Source organism: Dipodomys merriami, unplaced genomic scaffold (genome assembly GCF_024711535.1).
Source record: "Dipodomys merriami isolate MVZ:Mamm:240054 unplaced genomic scaffold, mDipMer1.0.p SCAF_39, whole genome shotgun sequence".
NCBI classification, from domain to species: domain Eukaryota; kingdom Metazoa; phylum Chordata; class Mammalia; order Rodentia; family Heteromyidae; genus Dipodomys; species Dipodomys merriami.
In genome coordinates this window covers 13325365-13350109 of record NW_027205492.1, presented here as the reverse complement: position 1 = coordinate 13350109, position 24745 = coordinate 13325365, and the positions used below count along the sequence as shown (strand labels likewise).

The 24745-nt window shown below is 57.7% G+C and overlaps 1 protein-coding gene across 5 annotated transcripts in view; it reads right to left on the bottom strand.

Annotated features, from left to right (window-relative positions):
* The window catches only part of Phactr3 (phosphatase and actin regulator 3), a 123922-nt gene that overhangs the window by 39356 nt on the left and 59821 nt on the right, over positions 1-24745 (bottom strand). For all 5 annotated transcript variants that reach the window (XM_069990092.1, XM_069990096.1, XM_069990095.1 and 2 more), the window contains exons 2-4: positions 10651-10812; positions 9128-9205; positions 753-935 (exon numbers count right to left, since the gene is read on the bottom strand). In XM_069990092.1, coding sequence (XP_069846193.1) covers positions 753-935; positions 9128-9205; positions 10651-10812 — 423 coding nt within the window. The remainder of the gene's footprint in view (positions 1-752; positions 936-9127; positions 9206-10650; positions 10813-24745) is intronic.

Here is a 24745-nt window from a genome sequence, read left to right as displayed (position 1 = left end):
AACGAAGCAGCTGCATGGTTCGGGGCCCCTGCACTGGAGTGACATGCCGGAGCGTCCGGGAGCCAGTCGAGAGTCCCAGTGCCACCTCTCGGGGGGAGGAGGGGGAGGGCCTGGGCACAGGGCCGTGGGTACCACTGCACTGTCCACCTCATAACCACAGCTGCTGGAGCAGCGCGGGAGGGCTGCATGGACACAGGCAGTGGGCAGGACCGACTGGGCGGCTGCAGGAGGACTCCTGACCTAGGCTGGAGAATTCATTCGCATTCCAGAGCAAGACAAAGGCTTACCTCCAGCTGGCTCCCGGGCAGCTCTAACCCAAGTTCTGCCACTTGTACGCTCTGTGACGTGGGAAAGTGGCTTAACCTTTCCGGGCCAGTTTTAACTCTTGGGGCAGCTACAGGAGAATGTGCTGCGTGTTGAATGTGCTCAGCACACACCACTCTTATTTTTAATTATCGCACTCAGGGATGCCCGTGAGGCCAGGCCTCGCTGGCCCAGATTCTGTCCCAACAAACTTGAAATGACCCTGGTCCACCCCGCATCTCAGGGAACACAGCTCCGTCTGAAGGAAACCAGGAACTACAATCAGCAGACCCAAGAGAAAAGGGGAGCAGCAAACCCAGCCTTCCGGCAGGGGTCGCACTGTGTGGCCGTCCCATGGATGGTGACCCGGCCCCAAGCCGAGACCCAGACGCCACCAGGCCAATGGCGGTCCTGGTGCAGCTCAGTGGCTCAGCGTCTCCAGCCAGTACCTTTATCATCCAGATGGGCGTCTGGGGACAGCGGCTCCTCCGGGGAGGCCTGGTCCGTCCCCGAGAGCTGGGGGCTTCCGGGCTGGGCATCTTCTGAGGTTGGCACCTCCTGCGGGGCGGTGGACGGTTCACTCTGCGTGGGTCCGGAGCCCCCGTCGGAGCCACATTGCTTACTCTCTGCGTCTGTGAAGAGATCGAGCCTCAGCCGGCAGCGTCCTTCCCAGCCCTTCCACCGTGCAAGGGCATCTGACAAAGGACACGCTCAGGGCCAGGTGTGGTACCACACACGCATGTGCTCACATGCCTCCAGGAGTCATCTCCACCTGCGTCCCAGGTGAGTGTGGACACTACACCCACAGCTGCCAGGCCCTGAGCTGTTCTTACTGTAACCGCAGCAGGGTGTTCTCACTGTAACAGTAGTGGGGTGTTCTCACTGTAACGGCAGTGGGGTGTTCTCACTGTAACGGCAGTGGGGTGTTCTCACTGTAACAGAGGGGGTGTTCTCACTGTAACAGAGGGGGTGTCCTCACTGTAACAGCAGTGGGGTGTTCTCACTGTAACGGCAGTGGGGTGTTCTCACTGTAACAGAGGGGGTGTCCTCACTGTAACAGCAGTGGGGTGTTCTCACTGTAACAGAGGGGTGTTCTCACTGTAACGGCAGTGGGGTGTTCTCACTGTAACAGAGGGGGTATTCTCACTGTAACGGCAGTGGGGTGTTCTCACTGTAATGGCAGTGGGGTGTTCTCACTGTAACGGTAGTGGGGTGTTCTCAGTGTAACCGCAGTGGGGTGTTCTCACTGTAACGGCAGTGGGGTGTTCTCACTGTAACCGAGGGGGTGTTCTCACTGTAACAGTAGTGGGGTGTTCTCACTGTAACAGCAGTGGGGTATTCTCACTGTAACGGCAGTGGGGTGTTCTCACTGTAACGGCAGTGGGGTGTTCTCACTGTAACGGCAGTGGGGTGTTCTCACTGTAACCAAGGGGGTGTTCTCACTGTAACCGAGGGGGTGTCCTCACTGTAAGAGGGGGTGTTCTCACTGTAACGGCAGTGGGGTATTCTCACTGTAACGGCAGTGGGGTGTTCTCACTGTAACAGAGGGGGTGTTCTCACTGTAACAGCAGTGGGGTGTTCTCACTGTAACAGAGGGGGTGTTCTCACTGTAACAGCAGTGGGGTGTTCTCACTGTAACAGTAGTGGGGTGTTCTCACTGTAATTGAGGGTGTGTTCTCACTGTAACAGAGGGGGTTTCCTCACTGTAACAGCAGTGTGGTGTTCTCACTGTAACCACAATAGGGTGTTCTCACTGTAATGGTAGTGGGCTGTTCTCACTGTAACGGTAGTGGGGTGTTCTAAGTGTAACCGCAGTGGGGTGTTCTCACTGTAATTGAGGGTGTGTTCTCACTGTAACAGCAGTGGGGTGTTCTCACTGTAACCAAGGGGGTGTTCTCACTGTAACGGCAGTGGGGTGTTCTCACTGTAACAGCAGTGGGGTGTTCTCACTGTAACTGAGGGGTGTCCTCACTGTAACAGAGGGGGTGTTCTCACTCTAACAGAGGGGGTGTTCTCACTGTAACAGAGGGGGTGTTCTCACTGTAACAGAGGGGGTGTCCTCACTGTAACAGCAGTGGGCTGTTCTCACTGTAACAGAGGGGGTGTCCTCACTGTAACAGCAGTGGGGTGTTCTCACTGTAACAGAGGGGGTGTTCTCACTGTAACAGAGGGGGTGTCCTCACTGTAACAGCAGTGGGGTGTTCTCACTGTAACAGAGGGGTGTTCTCACTGTAACGGCAGTGGGGTGTTCTCACTGTAACAGAGGGGGTATTCTCACTGTAACGGCAGTGGGGTGTTCTCACTGTAATGGCAGTGGGCTGTTCTCACTGTAACGGTAGTGGGGTGTTCTCAGTGTAACCGCAGTGGGGTGTTCTCACTGTAATGGCAGTGGGGTGTTCTCACTGTAACCGAGGGGGTGTTCTCACTGTAACAGTAGTGGGGTGTTCTCACTGTAACAGTAGTGGGGTGTTCTCACTGTAACCGAGGGGGTGTTCTCACTGTAACGGCAGTGGGGTGTTCTCACTGTAATGGCAGTGGGGTGTTCTCACTGTAACGGCAGTGGGGTGTTCTCACTGTAACCACAATAGGGTGTTCTCACTGTAACGGTAGTGGGGTGTTCTCACTGTAACGGCAGTGTGCTGTTCTCACTGTAACGGTAGTGGGGTGTTCTCAGTGTAACCGCAGTGGGGTGTTCTCACTGTAACCGAGGGGGTGTTCTCACTGTAACAGCAGTGGGGTGTTCTCACTGTAACCAAGGGGGTGTTCTCACTGTAACGGCAGTGGGGTGTTCTCACTGTAATGGCAGTGGGGTGTTCTCACTGTAACTGAGGGGTGTCCTCACTGTAACGGCAGTGGGGTGTTCTCACTGGAACCGAGGGGGTGTTCTCACTGTAACAGCAGTGGGGTGTTCTCACTGTAATGACAGTGGGGTGTTCTCACTGTAATGGCAGTGGGGTGTTCTCACTGTAACGGCAGTGGGGTGTTCTCAGTGTAACCGCAGTGGGGTGTTCTCAGTGTAACAGTAGTGGGGTGTCCTCACTGTAACAGTAGTGGGGTGTCCTCACTGTAACGGCAGTGGGGTGTTCTCACTGTTACGGCAGTGGGGACTCTGAGGGTGTCCCTGTTGCAGTCACCCCTTCGCCGTACTGCCACATCCTCTGCTGCACTCTTGTGGTTGGTCCCCTGGCTGGCCTGCCCTCCGCCACATGGCTGAGGATGCTGCCCAGAGTGCTCACCCCAGCCCTCACCTGGACCACAGGCTGGGATGGCTGCTGGGGAACGGTGAGCGTGTGGAGCAGAGCTGGGGCTGGCCCTGGCCGTGGGCTCGGGCCCTGGCCGCCGCGGGCCCCACCCTGGCTGGGCCGGCCATGCAGTCACGGGGCTGCCCCCTCCACCGGACCCTCGGCACCCACAAAGCTCACAGCCCCCACAAACCAGCCCCCAAGCAGCCCTGGCAAAGCCGGGGCTAGGAAGACTCCCGTCGCTCACATGGTGGAGGCCATGAGGACCACACCTCCTTGGGCATCTCCAGCCCAGAATGGGGCTAGGACAGGCCACGAGCAGCCAGCCCCTGGTCAGCCCTCTGTGGAAGGTTCTAAAGCCAGCAGGACTTAAGGAAGGGCCAGGTGCTTCCCTCTGCCTGGGGCTGGGTTGCCACAGGCTCCCAGGGTCTGTGCCTTGATGGAGATCCAAGGGGCTCTGTCTCAAGGAAGGCTCGGCCCCCAGGAACAGGATGGCAGGACGGCGACTCCAGTTACCGGGCAGCTTCTGAGATGTCCGTCTGCCTAGAGCATGGAGCAGCCACGTGTCCCCTGCACGAGCCCTGGAGCTCCGGTCCCTGGAGACCGACGTCAAAGCACAGCACGGCAGCCTGCCCTGCACAGTGTGCATGGTCCTGGGGTGCGTGCCAGGCTCAGGCCTTACCTGTGCCACTCTTCATCCCCACAGGAGGGTGAGGTGGAGGAGGAGTGGGGGAGAGGAGGAGGAGGGGGAGGGGAGAGGGGGGAGGGAGAGGGGGAAGACAGGGATGGAGAGGAGGAGGAGGGGGGAGGAGACCAAAAGGGGAGGAGGGGAAGGAGGAAGAATAGGAGGGGGAGGAGGAGAGGGATTAATTCAGGGTCAGCACTGCTCTTTGCCAAAACTAGTGCGGACTGTGGCCTGCTGTCCTGGGACCTCCCAGCAGTGCCTGCCACTCCCCGAAGCGTCTTGCTCAAACCAGAGCACATGGCCGCACCCTCTGCCAAGGGGGGTTCTCATGCCCTGAACAACGCCAGGCTGAAGTTTCCTCATGGATCAGGAGGGGAGAAGACTAGCCCAGCCCCATGGCATCTGTCTGGCAAAGCCTACACTCCGCACATGCGGGGTGGACTTGCTGGGGTGGGGGTGGGGGTCTGGTGAGGAAGAGGAGGCCATGAGCACCAGGCCACCGCCGCATGTCCTCAGCAGGCTCAGGACAGAGCAGAGCTTCGGAAGCCCATGACTCTCACCAGACCCACCTCCTCCCCAGGACCTCAAGGGATCTGACCTTGTCACCTCTGCTCACCATCTTCCCCTCGCACGGTCCTGCATCTCCTCTGGGGCCAGTGATGAAGTCAGCCGGGTGGGTCAGAGACCTCTGGCTGCCACGTGGCCAGCCCAGGGGCCTTGGCAAGGAGTGCCAGTGGCTTTTCCCATGAAGGGGTAGTGACAAGTGTTCTGGATGCAGACTCTTCTCATATCAGTTTATCTTTTTACAAATAAAAACTGAAAGCTCAGCCAGGCGCCGGTGGCTCACACCTGTCATCCCAACTACTTGGGGGACTGCGATCTGAGGATTGTGGCTCAAAGCCAGACCAGGTAGGAGAGTCAATGAGACTCTTATTCTCTAATGAACCACCACAAAGCTGGAAGTGGAGCTGTGGCACAAGTGGCAGAGCACTAGGCTTGAGCACAAAAGCTCAAGGGCAGTGCCCAGGCCCTGAGTTCAACCCAGGACAGGCACAACAAAACAAAATAAACCCTACAAGCTTTAAGAGGCCTTCTTGGGTCAGAGGTCAAAGGCAATGGGTCCTGGGCCACAGTGGACCCCTGGCTGAGATCATCCCAGATGTGGGGGCTCACTGAGGGGCAAGGTCAGAGGTCACCTGGCACCAAAAGCACATCTCAGCCCGTTCCTCTTGCCCCTGCCGGCTTTCCTTACCCAAAAGAAAGCAGAGCACGACTACCCTAGATTCAGTGCTCCCATGCTGTGCTCAGTGACCTGGGAATTACAGGGCTCCAATGGGCATTGAACAATGCCAATCACATGTGTGCATGTGACTGTTGAGGCTGCGTACACATGTGCACGTGTGCTCACAGCACAGGTTACACATGCTTCCACGTGCTCACACACACGTCTGTGGCTGCTTGGTGAACTACTGAGAAGAGGTCCCGCAGAAAAGGCACCTGCGGGCCCGTACTGCCAGGGTGCATGCGTTCTACGCACAAAGGGAGCGTGCGGCCAGGGCTGCCCGCTGCCCTGTTGCACCTCAGAAGGGGCCATGCATGCGCTCACACCCCATCCCCACTCCCGCCATGGCCGGAAGGACACACACCCCATCCCCACTCCCGCCATGGCCAGAAGGACACACACCCCACCCCTCCCGCCATGGCCGGAAGGACGCAGAAGGTCAGCCATGGTCAGCTGCAGCCGGGCTCGTCGGCGTGCACCTGCAGGCCTAGAACTCCTCCCTCCATCTCCCTGGCCTGTCTGCAGCTCCGGCCCAGAATCGTACTCACTGAGTGGCTACGGCCCCCAAACAGGCTGTTGCTGAGAAACGGGGTGGGACCCAGAGGTGGGGCGGGGTGGAGAGGTGGGGAGGGGTGGGAGAGGTGGGGAGGGGTGGAGAGGTGGGGCGGGGTGGAGAGGTGGGGTGGGGTGGGAAAGGTGGGGAGGGGTAGAGAGGTGGGGAGGGATGGGAGAAGTGGGGTGGGGTGGGAGGGGTGGGAGAGGTGGGGCGGGGGTGGAGAGTTGGGGCGGGGGTGGAGAGGTGGGGAGGGATGGGAGAGGTGGGGAGGGGTGGGAGAGGTGGGGAGGGGTGGGAGAGGTGGGGCGGGGGTGGAGAGGTGGGGAGGGGTGGGAGAGGTGGGGCGGGGTGGAGAGGTGGGGAGGGGTGGGAGAGGTGGGGCGGGGTGGGAGAGGTGGGGAGGGGTGGAGAGGTGGGGCGGGGTGGAGAGGTGGGGCGGGGTGGGAAAGGTGGGGAGGGGTAGAGAGGTGGGGAGGGATGGGAGAAGTGGGGTGGGGTGGGAGGGGTGGGAGAGGTGGGGAGGGATGGGAGAGGTGGGGAGGGGTGGAGAGGTGGGGAGGGGTGGAGAGGTGGGGAGGGATGGGAGAGGTGGGGAGGGGTGGAGAGGTGGGGAGGGATGGGAGAGGTGGGGAGGGGTGGAGAGGTGGGGAGGGATGGGAGAGGTGGGGAGGGGTGGAGAGGTGGGGAGGGGTGGAGAGGTGGGGAGGGGTGGAGAGGTGGGGCGGGGTGGAGAGGTGGGGAGGGATGGGAGAGGTGGGGAGGGGTGGAGAGGTGGGGAGGGGTGGAAAGGTGGGGCGGGGTGGAGAGGTGGGGCGGAGTGGAGAGGTGGGGCGGGGTGGGAGAGGTGGGGAGGGGTGGAGAAGTGGGGCAGAGTGGAGAGGTGGGGCAGGGTGGGATAGGGGCTCACACCCGCCCCTCCCACTGCCTGGCCGCTGACCTCCCTCCTGCCAGGACTGCATCCTGTTCTCCCCGAGCGCTGAAGAAGGGAGTACAGAGCAGCCGCAGAGAGGGTCTGCCACAGGCACAGGAACGTGGGTACACACTCACAGGTGTGCACACATGCACACAGATATATACACACAGGCACAAACATGTGTGTACATGGACACACAGACACAGGCACACATGGACATGTGTGCTTGTGCACTGACACACACATGCACACAGTGGACATGCAAGTGTGTGTACCACGCGATCAGAGTTCCTCAAACCCAGCCTCCAGTGTTGTTGACACATGGAGACCAGACTGTCCAGTCCCCTGGGACTCGCATGACATGACGTGCAGGTCGCTGGCGATGGCTCCAGGACAGGCCTCTGACTTTCACAACCAATGCTAAGAGGATGGGTTCAAGTCACTTAAGAAAATGCCCCTGGATGTGCACAGGGAGGAGCAGGGAGGGGCTCAGTCCTCCCTGGGTAGAAAGCCGTGCGGGCTCTGTCCCCTCTCATGGAGCTGGGCCAGGGACCGGCGAGGAGGGGGACAGGACTGTCACAGAGAGGCACTACTCTGCTCTCCTTGATGTCAGGACAGAGGCTGGACAGAGCAGAGGGGACAGAAGAGGCAAAGGTCACCTTCTGCTGTCTCCACAGCACCAGCGTCCCACAGTGCCCGGGGCGGGGCCTCCTGGGTCTCAGGAGGTGACCAGAGCATAGCAATGCAGGCAGGGTGTGTGTGTGTGCACGCGTGTGTGTGCCATGTGCACACACACATGCGTGCAAGACACTCACATGAATGTCACTGTGAAAACCACCAGGGGCCGCCAAGGTTGCCCTGCACAGCCTCACCTCCCCCGAGAATAGTAGGCTGTCCCTTGCAGCCCAGTGCAGAGGCCAGGTGACTGACCCCGGGCTGCGCTGTGGGGAGGCCTGGTCCCTGTGGTGGACACACAGCCCACGCGGCGGACACAGTGAGGGCGCTCGGCCACAGGGGGGCGCCCGTGGCCAGAGATTGGTTCTTGGGGTTAAGAGAAGGTAGCAGTAGAGTCTGATTCCTTACACCAAACCCCAGCACCCTTGGGGTTTGCCCACATCCACCAAAAAGGAGACAGACTCTCCCTCCAGTGCTCCCAGGTAAAGTAGGCAAGGCAGGGCCTGACCCAGAGCACAATGGCCCTGTGGAAAGGGACACACACACACACACACACACACACACACACACACACACACACACACACACACACACCAGCTGAGACCAGTATTCACCTACAGCTGATCAGGACAGGACACCACACAGGAGTCCACAGGCAAAGCCTGTCTCCCAGGAGGTAACTCCCAGCCCCCCTCTTCCCTCCCCATGTACCCCAAGGCTCACAGCACATCTCCAGCCCCCTCCCTCTGGCTGGAGGGCTGCACTTACCACCCATGAAGGAAATCTAGCCACCCTGGCCAGTGCAGCTATGGGTCAGCAAAGTGACCCGAGGGCTACACATCCTCCTTTCCCATCCTTGCCTGAGGTGCGGCTTCACATTCACCTGTGCGACACCCTGAGATTTGTGCCCCACGCCACAAGCTCTGGGACAAGAAAATCTTGTCACCTGTGTCCTCCACAGCCAGCACGAGCCCTGGCTCACAATGAAGCTGCAGCCTTGAGTAAGAAGCGCATGCATGGCTCACAGGGACTGCATTGCACTAGCTTCTGTCCATAGTTAAGAGAGACCGAGAGACACAAAGAACAGCAGAAGAGAAAGAAGCAGGAGATGGGAGGAGGGGACAGGAAGGAGGAAAGGGAGGGGGAGAGGAGGGAAGGGGAAGAGAGGAGAGAGGACAGAGAGGAGGGGTTTGGTCACCCAAGCGTCTCTAGCCTGTTGTATCCGACCTGAGCTGAGAAAGGATTTCGTATCTTTAAAGGGGGGGGGGGATCAAAAGGAACCTAACAGTTCACAACTCATGAGGGTTCTTTGTAATCAAATTTCTGCTTCCATCAAGTCAGTGTTGCTAGCAGGCGGCAGAGCTCATTATGTTCTGAGAGGTGAGGACCAGGGGTTCGGCCGCTGCCGAGGGCGCTGACACGCACCATCCCCAAAGCGTCAGGCCGTGGTCCGCAAAGGGCAGAAACTTACCCTGCTCCATCATCTCCATCAGCCCCTGCTTGATGAGCTCCTCCCGGCCCTGTCTGCCAGCCATCTTCTTCTCCAGAGCTGCACAGCACACAAACGTCTGGGTGAGTCTGGGTGAGGTAGAGCTGCCCCACCGGCCGTGCCAGTGACCCCTGACGGGCAGAGGGGAAGGCAGGGTCCCCACGATGTGGAGGTGCGGGGTCTCCCCATCCCGGAAGCCGCCCTGGACACGGCGGCCCCTGCGCTGACCCTGGGGCCATCCAGAGACCCAGAGGTGCAGCCCGGTTTGCTGTCCCCCGAGGAACGGAGCCACCCACCCCACCCAGACACCTGCCGGGACCAACAGGTTGAGGATTTTAAGTAGTGATGGAAGGACTGCTGTCACTCCTGACCAGGTGGAGGCCCAGTGTGGTGGAGAACAGAGGTGCCCGTGCTGTGCCAGTCTGAATGCTGAGGGTCTGCAGTCCTTACCCTGCCCAGCCACGGGGCCAGGCAGCCGCTGGGTATCATCCCCACCTTCCTCAGAGCCCCTGGGGCCTGGGCCTCTTTAGGGTGGGGCTACAGGACCACAGAAGCAGCAGCCTGAGGCAGGCATGTGCCAGGCTTGTCCCCAAGGCCCAGGATGGATTCCTGGGAGCAGAAAGCTCATTGTTTTCGGCTTGCAGAGGAGGCCATGTGTGGCTGTGCCGCTTGGGACCTGTGCTTAGGGACGCTGAGCCGAGGGCTGTGAGCCAGGCCAGCTCCCTGCTGGCTGCTGGCCGGCCTGGGTGAGCTGCCTCCCCTCCAGGAGCCTAATTCCTGTCCCTAGGGCGACAGGGCTGTGTGCACGCACCGAGCTCTGGGGAGGTGTGTGGCTGCCCACCCTGCCCTGTCTGCAGACCCCGCTGCGTGCCTCCCAGCCAGCTGACCTCGCCGTGGTCACCCCGCCACGCTTTCGTGGCCACAGTGGATTCCGAGGAGGCAGTGGGGTAACCCGGAGCACCCCAGCTTCTCACAGAGCTGGGACTGGCAGGGTGTGAGGCCTCCATGAGGGCTGGCTGACTAGACCCTTTGGTGGAAAGTGCTGGGCCTGGCGAACAGAGCGCTTAGCTGCTGGGAGGAGCCTGAAGATGCCAGGACCTGACTGAGGGTCCTGCCCTTCAGAATCACCCCGGGGCTTCTAGAAGCATCCAGCCAGGCTCTGTTCTGGACACCACGATTGAGGTGAGGACTATGGTGAGCTGTGGGCTGGGTGCTTGTTGCTAAATAGCATTTTTGAACCAGAGCGTCAGGGCCCTCTGGCACTGCAGTTAGCAAGGCCGCGGTGGCGTGTGTGCATTCTATGTCTGGGCAGTGTCGCTGTGCACTGCCCGGTGCTGACCATCCCCTGCCAGATGGAGAGGGGCTGGGCAGCACCGGTGCCGGTGAGCAGAGGGCAGAGCCTGTCCTGCTGTGTGAGGCTGAGAGAGGACGCTGGGCTGCCCGGCTGCATGAAGCTGAGGACGCCAGACTGTCCAGCCGGAGCAGCTGCCTGCCCAGGCACTCACCCGATGTTGTCTGCTTCAGCTTCTCGTTTTTCTTTTTCCTCCATTTCCAGGGTTTGAAGATACGGCCTAGCGTGGCCAGCTTGCTGTTCCTCCTCACAGGGGGTGTTCGGCTCCCTGGGACCAGGTACTCGGAGCGCACTGGTGGCGTTTGCTCCATCTCATCTGTGAAGCCAGAACCAAGGGACAGAGTCAAGAGACCAGCAAACCTCCTGACCCCATGGCCCGGAGCCAGAGTGTCGTCAGAGCTGTAGTCGCCAGATGCATCTGAGCTAGGTGCTTGCTGATGGAAAAAATCCTCCCCTGCCTCAGGACCTTTGTCCATGCTGTGCTGCACAGAGCCACACACCTCCACTCCCATCCCCCACTGCTCACCCATCTAACTCAGATAAGCACGTTCCTCCAGGAAATCACCTTCTGCCCCCGGTAGGATGAGGCCTTTGTCTTGTGGTGTAGAGGCCCAGCTTAAGACATCAGCCGGGCCCGGCCAGGCACCGCTGTGGCCACCCACTGCAGCAGGCTGGCCTGTCACAGTGCCACTGTGAGCAAGCCCATCCCTGAATGGAGGAAGGAAGCACTGGCTCTGTCCCCAGGCCTCGAATCACACCCTGCTGGACACAACGCGGACAGACAGCCCAGGGAGCTGGGGGCAGTGTCGTGACGTGAGCAAGGACACGGCCATCTGCATGTCCACCGGGACGGCTGGGGCGGTCCTCGCTCTCACCAGCCCAGCAGAGCTGTTCCTACAGGCAGGAGACAGAGCCAAGAAAATAATCACGTGGCCTGTACTGCCAGCCTGGACGGGCGGTGCGGGCCGGTGACCACAGAGGACGGGGACACAACGCAGGCCGTGGCCTCGGACCAGGGGACCCTTCTCCCTGGAAATGTAGCTACAAGGAAGCCAAGCTGCAGGGATGCTGGCTCTCCTCCGGCAGCTGGCGACTGCTGGCCGGTTTACAGACAGGCCAGGCGAGCTCTGGGGCCGGAGCCACTGTGTGGACGGGTGGCCGTGCTGACTTCCCAGAACGAGGGGTGGGGCCACCTCCATTCACCACCCAGACGGGGCACACCAAGGCCCGTGGGACGGACAGGGAAGGGGCCGGCGGCGGGGCGGGGCGGGGCGGGCCGCAGGCCCCAGGGGCAGTGATGCCGCGGGCCGGGCCCCCCGGCCCCGACAGCCGAGACACAGCCCCGGGCGGGCCGGGGTGCCGCTGCCGCCCGCCCTGCAGACCCAGCCACCACGACAGAAACGCCCGCAGCGACTCCCCACCCAGGTCACGGGTGCCCACTGGGCACCCCGGGAAGTCAGGGGCTGAGGTCAACCACAGGTGACCCCCCCCCCCACACACACACGTGCCCGGGCGGCGAGGCTGAGCACGCGCAGTGCACCCCACCCCACATGCCCGGACAGCGAGCGAGGCCGAGCATGCGCGGTGTCTAGATGACGATGCTGAGCATGCGTGCTCAGTGCCCAGGTGGCAAGGCTGAGCTCACGCAGCGCAGAGGGTGGCGATGCTGAGCACGCGTGTTACACCCTACCCCCACGTGCCCAGGCGGCAGTGATGAGCATGTGCAGTGTCCAGGCAGCAAGCTGAGCACGCGCAGTGCAGAAGGCAACAATGCTTAGTATATGCAGTGCCCAGGCAGCAAGGCTGAGCACGAGCAGCAGAAGGCGGCGGTACTGAGCATGCGCAGTGCACGCCACCTCACGTGCACAGGCGGCGACGCTGAGCACACGTATTTGCAGCCCACCCCCATGTGCCCAGGCGGTAGTGTTGCGCATGCGCAGTGTCCAGGCAGCAAGGCTGAACACGCACAGTGCAGAAGGCAGCGATGCTGAGCATGTGCAGTGCCCAGGCGGTAAGGCTGAGCACGCACAGTGCAGAAGGCGTCGGTGCTGAGCATGCGCAGTGCACACCACTCCACGTGCCCAGGCGGCGATGCCGAGCATGCGCAGTGCAGAAGTTCCCCCCCCCCCATCTTCCCAAAGGCGCCTGGTCCCGCGCCTCTCCCCCTTCCTCCGCCCACAGACACCAGATGGGCTGGGAACTGCCAGTCCACTGGCCCGCGGAGCCGGCTGTCCTGGAAACGCTGCTGCTGGATGGGATGGAGGAGGCCCGGCGTCCGGGTGAGCGCGGGAGCGGATGGGTGTGTCCCGCAGTGTGTGCGGGTAGGCCTGCTGGCGGCGTCTCGGGGGAGCCCCGGGAGAACCCCAGCATCAAGGCGCTAGCCACGCGCCTCCGGAGTGTGGCCGGAGCTCCTGGCAGCCAGGGCAAAAGGGACGGGACGCAGAACAAATTACAAATCAGAGCTGAATCTGATGGCTGACCCCGTGTTGCCGTGGCCCGGCACGGCCATGCGCGTCTCCACCCCGGACGCCTCCAGAGATCTCCCCGCCGGCCTGGAATCCGTAGGCCTCCATCCCATCGGCTCCGCTCTCCCCCGGCCCCCGGGTCCCCTTTCTCAGGACAGCAGTACCCACCAGGACTGCGCATGCTCAGGCCATTCCTGCGCATGGATGGCATTGCAAGCTTGCGGCCAGTCTACCTCCAGTGAGAAACGACGCCTCGCTCCGGCACGGACTAAAGGGAGAACGAAGGCTGACCTCTCCCCCACGCCTCTCCTCACTCTGACCTGCCTCGCTGTGGGGATGTGGTTCCTGCAAGGGGTTCCAAGGGGAGGAGGAAGCCTACCCCACCTCCATCCGCGTCCATCACCTCCATCATCACTACCGTCACCACCACCATCATCATCACCATCACTACCATCACCACTATTACCATTACCACCACCACGATCATCACCATCACTACCACTACCATCACCACTATTACCATCACCACCACCACCATCACCATCACTACCACTACCATCACCACTATTACCATCACCACCACCACGATCATCACCAGCTCATCATCTCAGTGTTGCAATGAGCTGCCTCCTGCTTGTCCTGCCTGCTCTTCATTCCACCCCTCCGAGCAGGTGCTGGGGCACTGCCTGGACCTCTGACACACAAGGGTCAGAGCACAGAGGACAGCAGGGGACTGAGACCATTGATAAGACTATTCTTAAGAATCCATTCATTTTACCATCTTACCAATCTGAATTAGGACCAACCACGTATCAGGATCATGCGAGGGGCGGGGTACAGAAGGGGCCGAAGCACCTGGACACCCGCTTCTCTGGGGCCTCGGCGGCCTGCTGGAGGTAGACAGTAACCAGAGGTGTTCATCGAGAGCAGGGCCTTAGTCTTTGCTCATCCCATAGCAGCTCTCCTCCCACCTGCCCGTGTGCCCACAGCTGCCATGCACTTGTGACACCTGTGCACATGCATGTGTTACTATTTGCTTCACTCCCCACCCGAGGGCAGGGCTCCGAGGGGCATTGTAGCCGCTGTGTAACCCCAGGATGGCCCCCAGAATGGCGTAGCACACTCAAGGCAGGGGTGGCTGGAGCCAGGGCTGTGTGCTGGCCAGCAGCAGTAGGGGAGGTCAGGAGCGGTCTGAGCAGGACGGTAGAAGCACAGCCTGGTGCGGCCGGTGCCGGTCAGCCCTGTCCCACCCAGGGCCACAGGCTTCCTGGAGGAAGAAGTAGAGCGCTTGGGGGGTCACGGAGCAGTCACAGGGCTTAGTCCCCGCTCGAGCCATGGAAGGTCTTCGGGTCAAAGAGCACGCATCCCAAATACCTGACAGTCACTCAGGACAGCACCCCACCCTGGGTGCCATGGGAGCACAGACCACAGCAGGCCCAGGCTCCCAGAGTCCCGCAGGCCAAGCCCAGGCCTGGGGGGAGGCTGGCCGGGCCACATTCTCCCTGCCAGGAGTGGAAAGGTCAAGGTGGATGTCCTGCCATACTGCAGGAGCCACTGAGAAACACCCAAGCGCAGAGCAGGTGTGGTGAGTGCCTGTGCATGCGTGTGACCCGGTGTATGCGTGTGGGGATCTGTGTGCGCAACAGGGCGGTGGGACTTCCGGAGCAGGGGCTGCCGCCAGTGAGTGTTAGGCAGGCTGTGTGTGGAGGGTGGCTGTGCATGTCTGAGGGTGGGGTGCGTGTCTGAGGGTGGGGGCACACACACCTGTGCGTGTCTGGGGGGGTGCGTGTCTGAGGGTAGGGGCACACATGTCCCTTCCCTGGAGGGAGGGACAGGTCGGGGCTCAGACCCTTCCACTGAATTCCTCCTCTGCTCTTCCTGGAGCTGCAGAGTGGCTCCTTCCCATGCCCACGTGGGGGTGGGAGGCTCCAGTTCTGGGGTTGCAAACACATTAGCAGTGCTCAGGAGCACAGAGGTGCTAAGTGCTGGGGACAGCTGATCCACCACCTCCCCCTCCAGGCATTAGCAGCTCATTGATGAAACACTTCCCCACCTTGGGCTCCTCCCTGAGGAAGTTCTCACATCTGGGAGCTGGATCCCAGGCCGCCCAGCACCCAAATAATGGAGAGGCCCTGAACAGCACCCCTGCAGGCACCGCACCCCGCAGGCCCCACCCCTGGGCAAGCACAGGCCCAAACAGCACCCTCTCATGCTCAGGGGGGTCCAGTACAGATCCCACCGAACCCAGAGAAATCTGCTCCAGACCCACACTGCTGGCTGCCCTCCCTGAGCTGCCAGGTCCATATTCACGCCGGGTTCAAGGCCTGTCTCCATGCTGGCACTTCCCTCCTTCCAGGCTCTGGCCACACCCAGCTCTCCTGGGCTTGTGGTTGATGATACCTCTGCCTTTTCCACAGCAGGGACCAGGCACTGTGAGCACCTGGCTGTCCAGCCTGAGGCAGTGTTGCTGCTTCTGGCACTGAAGGTGGCTGGGTGTCTGCTCAGCTTGTCTGGGTTGCAGGGATGCAGATGCTGGAGCCGGGCTCTGCCTCCTCCCATCCAGCTGGGATGTCTCCCTAACCTTAGTGACATTTCCCCTCTTAAGTCTCTGCCAGCTCCACTCTCCCTGGACTACCCTTGCCTCCCTGAGTGCAGGGAAGTGTGGGAGGGAGTAAGCTCAGGGGCTCCATGCAGTGGCCCTGAGGGGGGCTCGTAGTAGGCTGTAGTAGACTGTACTGGAAAAGGATTTTCCTTTTCTCTCTCCATTCATTCATTCACAAACCGGGCATCAGGTGTCAGCGGCGGGCCTCCTGGGTGCCAGGACTGCCTTAGGTTGGAGACAGCAATGAGGACCATTTGCATGCTGTCTCTGTGAGAAGCTCATGGGCTCGCCGGAAGCCGGGAACCGAAGAAACAGTGTGGTCACTTCCATGTGTGTGATGCCAGTGACAGGAGAGCTAAGAAGTTGAGATGTGGACGGGAAGAGGGAAGACCCACATCCTCACCGAGTCCTTCCCTGTCCCCCAGACCCATCCACAAGGTCCAGGAGCAAAGTGCTGTGCTGGGACTTAAGAGAGCACAGTGGCTCTGCGCAGTCTCTCTGTCCTGGGACTCATCACAGAGAAAACCAAGGTGCTTGGAGCCAGGAACCCAGACAGGACTCATCTGCACAGAAGTCACCACTCCTGCCTGGGATGGAGGGGGAGGGGGCAATTGCCCAGTTAGGCAGTTAGGGATAGGGGGAAAATGGGATATGAATCACCTTTTTTATTCTAGCCAGGGAGCAGGTTCAAAGCCAGGCATGTGTGTTTAGACCAGATGCAAAAGCAAGAAGGCAAGACCTTCCACTTTCGCCCAGGATGGAGGGGTCCAGACAGACAGAAACTTACATCCAATAGGAAAGACACTTGACAGTGAGTGACCATTTCTTAACCAATCACACCAAAGACACATCCTCCAAGAAGGAGGGGACTAGGAACCAAATATCTAGCAGGAACAGACCCTGGAAACTAGCTACTCCCACGTGGACCAAGGCTCCACAGGCAGAGGCATCAAACGCCACCTTCCTTCATCCCACCCCATCTCCTGTCAGGTGAGAAGCAAGTCCTGGGGAGGGAAGGGGTGAGGAGAGCAGGCCTCATTCCATTTGGGGGCAGGGGAGAGGAGGGTGGGGCTTTTCAAGGCCACAGTGGCATCCAGATGGCACAGCAAGCTTTGAGCCCAGCTAGGACTGATTCCTTCATCCAAATCTGCCCTCCAGTGCCAATCCTAGGGCGGGGCAAGAACTGCACCCAGGCAGCGGTGGAAGCTCCCAGCCGCTCTGAGCTGCAGCACGGAGCTGGACCAGTGCACCAGGGGGAAATAGGAGGCAGCAGTAGCCCAGGTCAGAACTGGAGCAGCCCTCACTGTGGGGTGCTCAGCTCTCGAAGCAGCGAAGCTGGACTCCTGTGACGGCACGGATGACCTTCCACAGGGTGCCCTGCACGGAAGCCTGGCATGGAGGCCTTGTACTGTTTGTCCTCCTTTACATCCTGTCCAGAGGCAGGGCAGGGACCAGTGGCTGGAAGGGGCTGGTAGGAGGGATAGGGGAGAGAGGAGAGTAAACATAACACCCCTGTCAAAGCAGACATCCACATGGTCAGCGAGCACATTACAAAGGTGTCCAACTAATTAATATTCAGGGAATGTGAGCAAAATCCATCCCCATCGGCATACGCCGCACCCCCTACAATGGCTCATTTGGTCAAGTTGATGTCATTCATCTCTCCTAAAATACCAAGCACATGCCTACCCCCTGGAGAAGAGGGCGGGAGTCAGATCGGGGCAGGAAATACGGGGCAGGGTCTCTGCAAACTGACTAGAGCCTCAAGCTCCTGGGGTAGGAAGATGGAAAGTTCTCCGTGGTTCCACTCCCTTTCCTCTGGAGTCTGCACAGCCTGGGCTTGGTTGGCCGGCGCCATAGGGAAACGCCCAGCCACGGGCAGCAGGCGGCTCCGAGCAGAGCAGCTTCCTGTGACTGAATTCCAGGTCCCTTGAGGGCCTGGCACACTCCGTTCACGTGACAATCCATCCCTCAGCACAATTAGGTCCCCGTGGTGAGGCGGCCACGCCTTGGCCACACAGTCATCCTTCACTATGACACAGGCAGCTTCCAAAGGCCAACAAACACACACAGCCGCGCGTCATACCCAACTGTGACCTCTGTCAGCTGCACCTCTGACAAGGACGGCACACTGCGGCGCGGCCCCTGACCTCGGGGACCGCGTGCAAGGCTCCAGCCGGCTCTGCAGGCGCTGCTTCCACCGGCAGCCTTGGGCCAACACTCACTCATGAACCCTTTAAATTCTGACTTAGGTGCCACCTGCTGCAGACGGCCTCTTCAGGTGCTGGCTGATCCCCAGTGGACGCTGCCTGGCCTCACTCACACCCACCTGTGTTCACACGCTACCGTACAGCGATAAGCCAGTGAGCAGCTGAGCCACAAGAACCAAGTCAGCAGTGAGGAGAGAAAGAGGCCCAGCTGACCCGACCGTGGCCCGGGAGGAGGGGGCTCTACAGAGCGGAACCCAGCTCCCCCACTCAGAGGAAAGCCGTGTGCCACCTCACCTGCACCACCCACACGGCGGCCCTCCCCAGAGTTCCAAACACCCCCACTGCAGACGCACCCCGTCCCAAACACCCCCACTGCGGTGGCCCGGCCTGGGCTTCCTCCAGGCACACGGGGCACAGGAAAAGTATCTCCAGAAAGGCCGGTGCAGGCACAGGACTGTGCAGCTTAGGGTGTCCCTGTACGTGCACACCAGACCTCAACAGCACCCTGCAGCCACCGAGAGCAGAGCAGTGCAAAGTGCCAGCCTGGTCAAGCCACGGGAAAACCTCCAACACTATGAAACACCAAGAGGCCGTGGGCCCGTGCGCGTGTGCACCGCTGCCACCCCAGATGCACACCCCAGACTTGTGTTGAAAGCCTCGGCTCTCAAGGTGCCTGTGCAAGCCTCAGAACCCGGCTCGGCCAGCGAGTGCTCTCCTGCTGCTCTCAACCCATCGTCAAATCTCAGTTCCTGGGTCCTCTCCAGTCAGACCTCAGAGATCATTTCCCTCCCCATCCATTAAATAAATGCAATTAAGGTGGAGCCTCCAGCACTTGCAACAGGATGAAATGAGCACAGGCAAGTAAGCGGACAGAACCCTGCTCCTGAACGCACCCCAGTCCTCCATGCCCCTGAGCACACCCTGGTCCTCCATGCTCCTGAGCACACCCCGGTGCTCCATGCTCCTGAACACACCCTGGTGCTCCATTCTCCTGAACACACCCCGGTGCTCCATGCTCCTGAACACACCCCGGTGACCCTGCTCCTGAACACACCCCGGTGCTCCATGCTCCTAAGCACACCCTGGTGCTCCATGCTCCTGAGCACACCCCGGTGCTCCATGCTCCTGAGCACACCCCGGTGCTCCATGCTCCTGAGCACACCCCGGTGCTCCATGCTCCTGAACACACCCCGGTGCTCCATGCTCCTGAACACACCCCGGTGCTCCATGCTCCTGAGCACACCCTGGTGCTCCATGCTCCTGAGCACACCCTGGTGCTCCATGCTCCTGAACACACCCTGGTGCTCCGTGCTCCTGAGCACACCCTGGTGCTCCGTGCTCCTGGGCACACCCTGGTGCTCCATGCTCCTGAGCACACCCTGGTGCTCCATGCTCCTGAGCACACCCTGGTGCTCCGAGCTCCTGAACACACCCTGGTGGTCGGTACTCCTGAGCACACCCTGGTGCTCCATGCTCCTGAACACATCCTGGTGCTCTGTGCTCCTGAACACATCCTGGTCCTTTGTGGTCATGAAAACACCCACTGCTCTAAGCTCCTGAATGCACCCCAGTCCTCTTGGGCAGGTAGCTGTCCATGTGGCCAGTGGCACCCCAGGTGATGTGGACCCCAACTTCTCAGCACAAGTGACCATTAGGGCAGTCATGAGTGAGGAGTGGTTTGGGGCTGGGGAGGGAAGAAGCGTCCATCCACCACTGCATCCAGAGAACCACAAGGCTCCCTGGGATTGTGTTGAATGCAAGCCACCCCCCTGTCCTGCTCGGCCTCCTCTGCCCTGAGACAGGACACCCAGGCCCACGGCCTCTGACCTGGCCCTGTGCTCAGCCTCAGGGCCATCACTCCCTGCTCCCTCTAACAGGCCTGCTCTGGCTTCCTCTGCCTCTTCTTGGGCCTCAAGGAGGGTCAGTGGAGCTTCCGAAACCCCCGCACCCACCCTTGGCCCACTCCTGCTTTGAGTCACAGCTTCAACACAGACCCGCTGAGGCCCTGTGCCGCCACCAGTCTCTCTGAGCATGCAGACTGCTGTGTGGCTGTCTTCGTGCAGGAGGGTAAGTGGCCTGGTATATCCGCGTGGGCTCCTGTACCAAGCCAGCCCTTGGGGAGGCCCTGAGGAGAGATCATCCCAGCAGGTGTGCCAGGCCCAGCGTGGTGCGGGGCCCCACTACCAACAGTGGCTGTGGGAATTACATGGCTGTGGTGTCGCACACACACTGCTCACCAAGGGCTACCGATGCTGCCATCTCGACACTCAGCTTCCCAGTGCATGCAGGCCGGCCACAGCCCTGTGCCCAGGAGTGGCTCAGGCGACCTTTCAATGGGTGAGGACACTAGAGAAATTCTTACAAAAATCACCCCCACTTTCATGGGCATCACTAAAAGCAAAAAAAAGTTAAATAAAATAGCTATTAGGCAGGAGCTAGAAGCTCATGCCTATAATTCTAGCTTTTCAGGAGGCTGAGATCTAAGGCTCACAGTTTGAAGCCAGACTGGGTAAGAAAGTCTGTGAGACTCTTATCTCCTAGGAGCGACTAGAAAACCAGAACTGACATGGTGGCTCTTAAAGTAGAGCCCTAGTCTTGAGCAAAAGAGCCCAGGGCTAGTGCCCAGGCCCTGAGTTCAAGCCCCATGACAGACAAGATAAAACAGCACACAATTAAACCTCTTATAATTCTCAATGGAATATTTGCTTTCAAAAGTAAAAGACCAAAGATAAATGAAAAAATAAAAGAGGCCGTTCTTTCTGGACCTGCACACCTGGGCCGGGCACTCACAGTTTCCGCGGCCTTGAGAATGGCCTGGGAGCATTGGTTCTCTGCTTCTTTGGAGACCAGCCCGCCGCCTTGTGACCTGTGGATGCCCCAGAGAACCAGGGCCGCCTGGGAGACACCACTGTGACCCCTCCGCAGCTCCTCCCCAGCTGGTCCTTGGGGTTGAAACCCACCCCTCAGGGATGATCGTCTTCTGGTCCCACTGTAGCCACCCAGGAAGGGCCAGCAAACCAAGAGACAGAGGCCGAGGCCCTGCTTCTGAGAAGTCACTGTGGGGGAAATCATGCGACCGGTGGCTGTGGCAATCAGGACGTGGAGCCACCTACCAGAGAAAGCATCTTCACGCCTGGTCATCCACATCCACCCCGCAGCCTGAGCAGGGCACGGGGACCAGCCTGGGGTGGGTAACTTCCTATCAGTGGATAAAGCTGGGTGTGGTGGCACCTGCCTGCCATCTCAGATAGGATGGAAGCCAGAAATATATGGATGACAGCCCAGACTGTCTCCAAGAAAGAAAGGAAGAACCTATCTTGAAGACAAGAGCTGGAGGCACAGCCCAGCGGAAGAGTACCTGCAGAGCAAGTATGAAGCCAGGAGTTGAAACCCCTGTTATCAAAAAAAAAAAAAGAAAAAGAAAAAGAAGTTCGCCAACCGTATCAGTTCAGGGGATTTTATCAGCACCAATTGTAAGGTCCGATCCTGGATGGCGAGCAGACTCCACCCTCCTCCCAGCAAGGTCTCCGCCCAGTACCTGCGTTACCTAGGCAACTGGCACACCTGGAAGAGGTCACATCTGCATCTGCTGAGGTGACATCTCAATTCGATGTGGCCACACCTTTCTCCGCCCATACCCTAGATAAGGTCTAGCCCAGGCCCAGATGCTTTCTTTTCTAGCTCTTTCCCAGCTCTCTTTCCCAGGCCTTTCCCCGCCAAGTGGAGGGCCAACATGGCCTGGTGCCAGCCAGAATGATGAATAAACCTACCCCTTACCTGAATACCACATGCGTGGTGCTGTTCTTACTGGGCTACCTCTTTTTAAAAACCTAACACCAATGTCCTGCTGTTTGGTAACTGTCTCCAGTTCAGCATTGGAGGGTACCAGGTGAAGGGGACATTTTCAGAGTCTTCCTATTATTCATCTAACTGCTGCTCATCCATCTGCAATTGTCTCAAAGTTGCAATTTTTAAAAGCTATCCAGTGCTCATTGCTTTTCATTATTAAGATCGTTAATCCTGCCCTCCCCCACCAAGATACACTGAATAAACTCTCAGGGGTCCTTTTAATTTTTCATGAAAACAAGAAATAACTGTCTCTGTGGACTGTTTGTGATGGAAATAAAATGACTGTAGGAACAAGATAACTTACTGGAATAATCTTCCTTGATGACTCTACTTGAGCTTTCCTTCTTTTCTGAGCATAATGAACTTCATTCATTCACTCATTCATTCATTCCACTTAGACTTAGAGCACCACACCAGACTCATGGGGAGAGTTGTGAGTTTATCCTAATACACACATGAGTTCTGATCTATTAATGGCCTTCCAGAACCCTGGGAAGGAAGAGAGGGACTTGTGTTTGCCTTCAGGACTGAAAGAGTACACACTTTGACATTATGAAGCACAGGACTCAGGGATAGACATTTACAAACCTTTATTATAAAAGAAGAGGAAACTAGCCAAAATGAAAAATAGGGTATACAATGTGCAGAGATCAAAGGTTTGAATATTTGGAAAGATTTCATTTGTTCCCAAACTGACCTATAGGATCAATGCAATTCCGATCAGAATTGTAACAGGTGCATGTGTAAATTTACCTTATATAGAATTTTATGTATAGAAGTGCCTAGTGCCAAAAATGGCCAAGATGATCTTAAAGGAAAAAGAATAAAGTGGTCAGATTGACACTGCCAGACAAGACACATCTACAGCGACTATGGTGATGTACTATGGGTGCACAGATGGACCCTGGCAATGGAATATGGGGTCCATTGATGAACCCACGAGATACATCAACAAACAGGACAGAGCCTAGAAAGCCATGGAATGAGGAAGGCACAGTCCTTCCAACTTCTGGTGTGACATCAGTAGGATAACCACCCGGAAAGGCTGGGCTTTGATCCCTCCTTCAAACTACACACAAAATCCATACCAATGCCGGTTCTTAACTTCAAGACAAGACAGAAAATCTTCCTGATTTGAGGGCAAGCAAACATTTCTTACATCAGATATAAAATGAAAAACATGACCACTAACAAATTGACCTAGACCCAGATTAAATGTTTCTTTTCCTGGAAAGGCATCACTAAGTGAACTTAAATGTCATAAGAGGAACTCCAGATCTGGAATACGTATTTTCAGTTCCTAGCATGTAATATGTTAGCGTTCTAAAACAACCGAGCGGCCGCTCTATAAAGAGGATGCTACAATAACCAATGAGAGCATCCAAAGGAGTCCGACCTCATTTGTTCTCAAGGAGTTCCCGACGGGCCCACAGTTCAGCACCTCCACGCGCAGAACCTCAATGGACAAGACTTTTAAAAAATAGCTGGGACTGACACTGCAGGGGAAGGGGGCAGAGGCAACAGAGCAGCTGGAGAACACTAGCACTACTGTTTGGAAAACTGACTATATCTCATGTAGCCATAGGACTCAAAAATTCATCACCAAAAAGGAAGAAAAAATAAAAAAACAAGCCAAAAAACGAAAAGGAAAAGCAACAAGGTTCCTAGTGGCATTATTTATAACAGCCAACTTCTGGAAACAACAAAAATCTTATGAACTGTACACTGGAAAAATGAGCAGTGTTCATGCAATGGAATCCAGAAAAGAATGAATTTAATAGCTCTCTATATACCAACACAGACCAAGTTCAAAACCGTAACGATGAACAAAAAAAGCAGGTGGAAGCAAAGTATTGACATTGACTAATTTCAATCATCTAAGCCTCAAATCCAAGTACAACTAAGCTGTGGTGTTGTCACTTGTGAGGTGGTAACACCAGACTGTGGTGTTGTATTCAGGGTTTTGCATTTTTATGTGTTGTGTATTGGTAAAATGTTTACAAATGGTTTAAGGATAGTAAAGTCTGTGGAACGACTCCTCTGTGCAAGGTAATACCTTCCAGAAAAAAAAAAAAAGCAAAAGCACCAAGTATGTCCAGGAATCTATTTAAGTGTTAAACTATAAATAGAAAAGCAAATTCATATTATTGAAGCTTCTCTTGGCCTCTGCCTACTGTCACGAATGTAAATAGGAGCCCAAGGCAGAACACACTCAGAATGCTCAGATGAGCCTAGAAGGGATTTTTTTTCTCCTCACGTCTACTGTGATTTACAGTGAGAATTTAAATCCTATGCAGTAAGAAAAGGGCCAACCTTGCTTTCTTCACCCAAGGTCTCCTTTCAGGCTTCCCAATGTTATTTTATATCTCAAGTGAATGCTTGAGGGTTGGAAACAGAAATAAAAAAAACCAGAAATTTATGACTGTGGCTGGCTTTGAAATAAGAGAGGATGAAGAGATGCCCGGGACTTGATCAGGGGTCCCAAGGAGCAGGTGGCAGGACCTAGTGAAAGACATGATACCAGCACCATACCACTGAACTTCCCATGCCCAGGGATGGCTGCACAAAACCAAGAAAGGCACTGAGACACTGACTTGGAAGGACAGGAAATGCCAAGTCAACCTCCAGATTCGTGTCCTACCTGCACTGATTCCCCAACCCAGGGCCATGCATCAGGACCAGGTGGGCTCCCAGTGAAGGACTTGGGTGGACACTCAAACACATGCAAGCAAACATGTCCACAGTACCCCGTCACCCTTGCTGAAATGAGGGGACGGACCTTACCCAGCCACACATGTGGGAGGGTGTCTTGCAGACACTCCCTATTGTCTTTGTACCAATGAGAAAAGCAAAAACAAAACATAACAGGTAGTGAGCCAAGAAGGCCCTTGAGTGTCACAGGCTGGTTTAGCCCAGGGTCATCTGGCAGACACATGGCTAAAAACCGTAAACAGAATTATGTGGTGTGTGGAAAACTCCTTCCATAGTAGTGAGTTGCTCAACAGAAAGACATGGGGTGTGCCTCTCTCATGGGAGTTGGCCAACATCATGCAGGATTCCCAAAATTAGACCTAGAGACAGCACCAAATCAGCAGGCTTATCCCGGGCAGTGGCCCCCTCCTC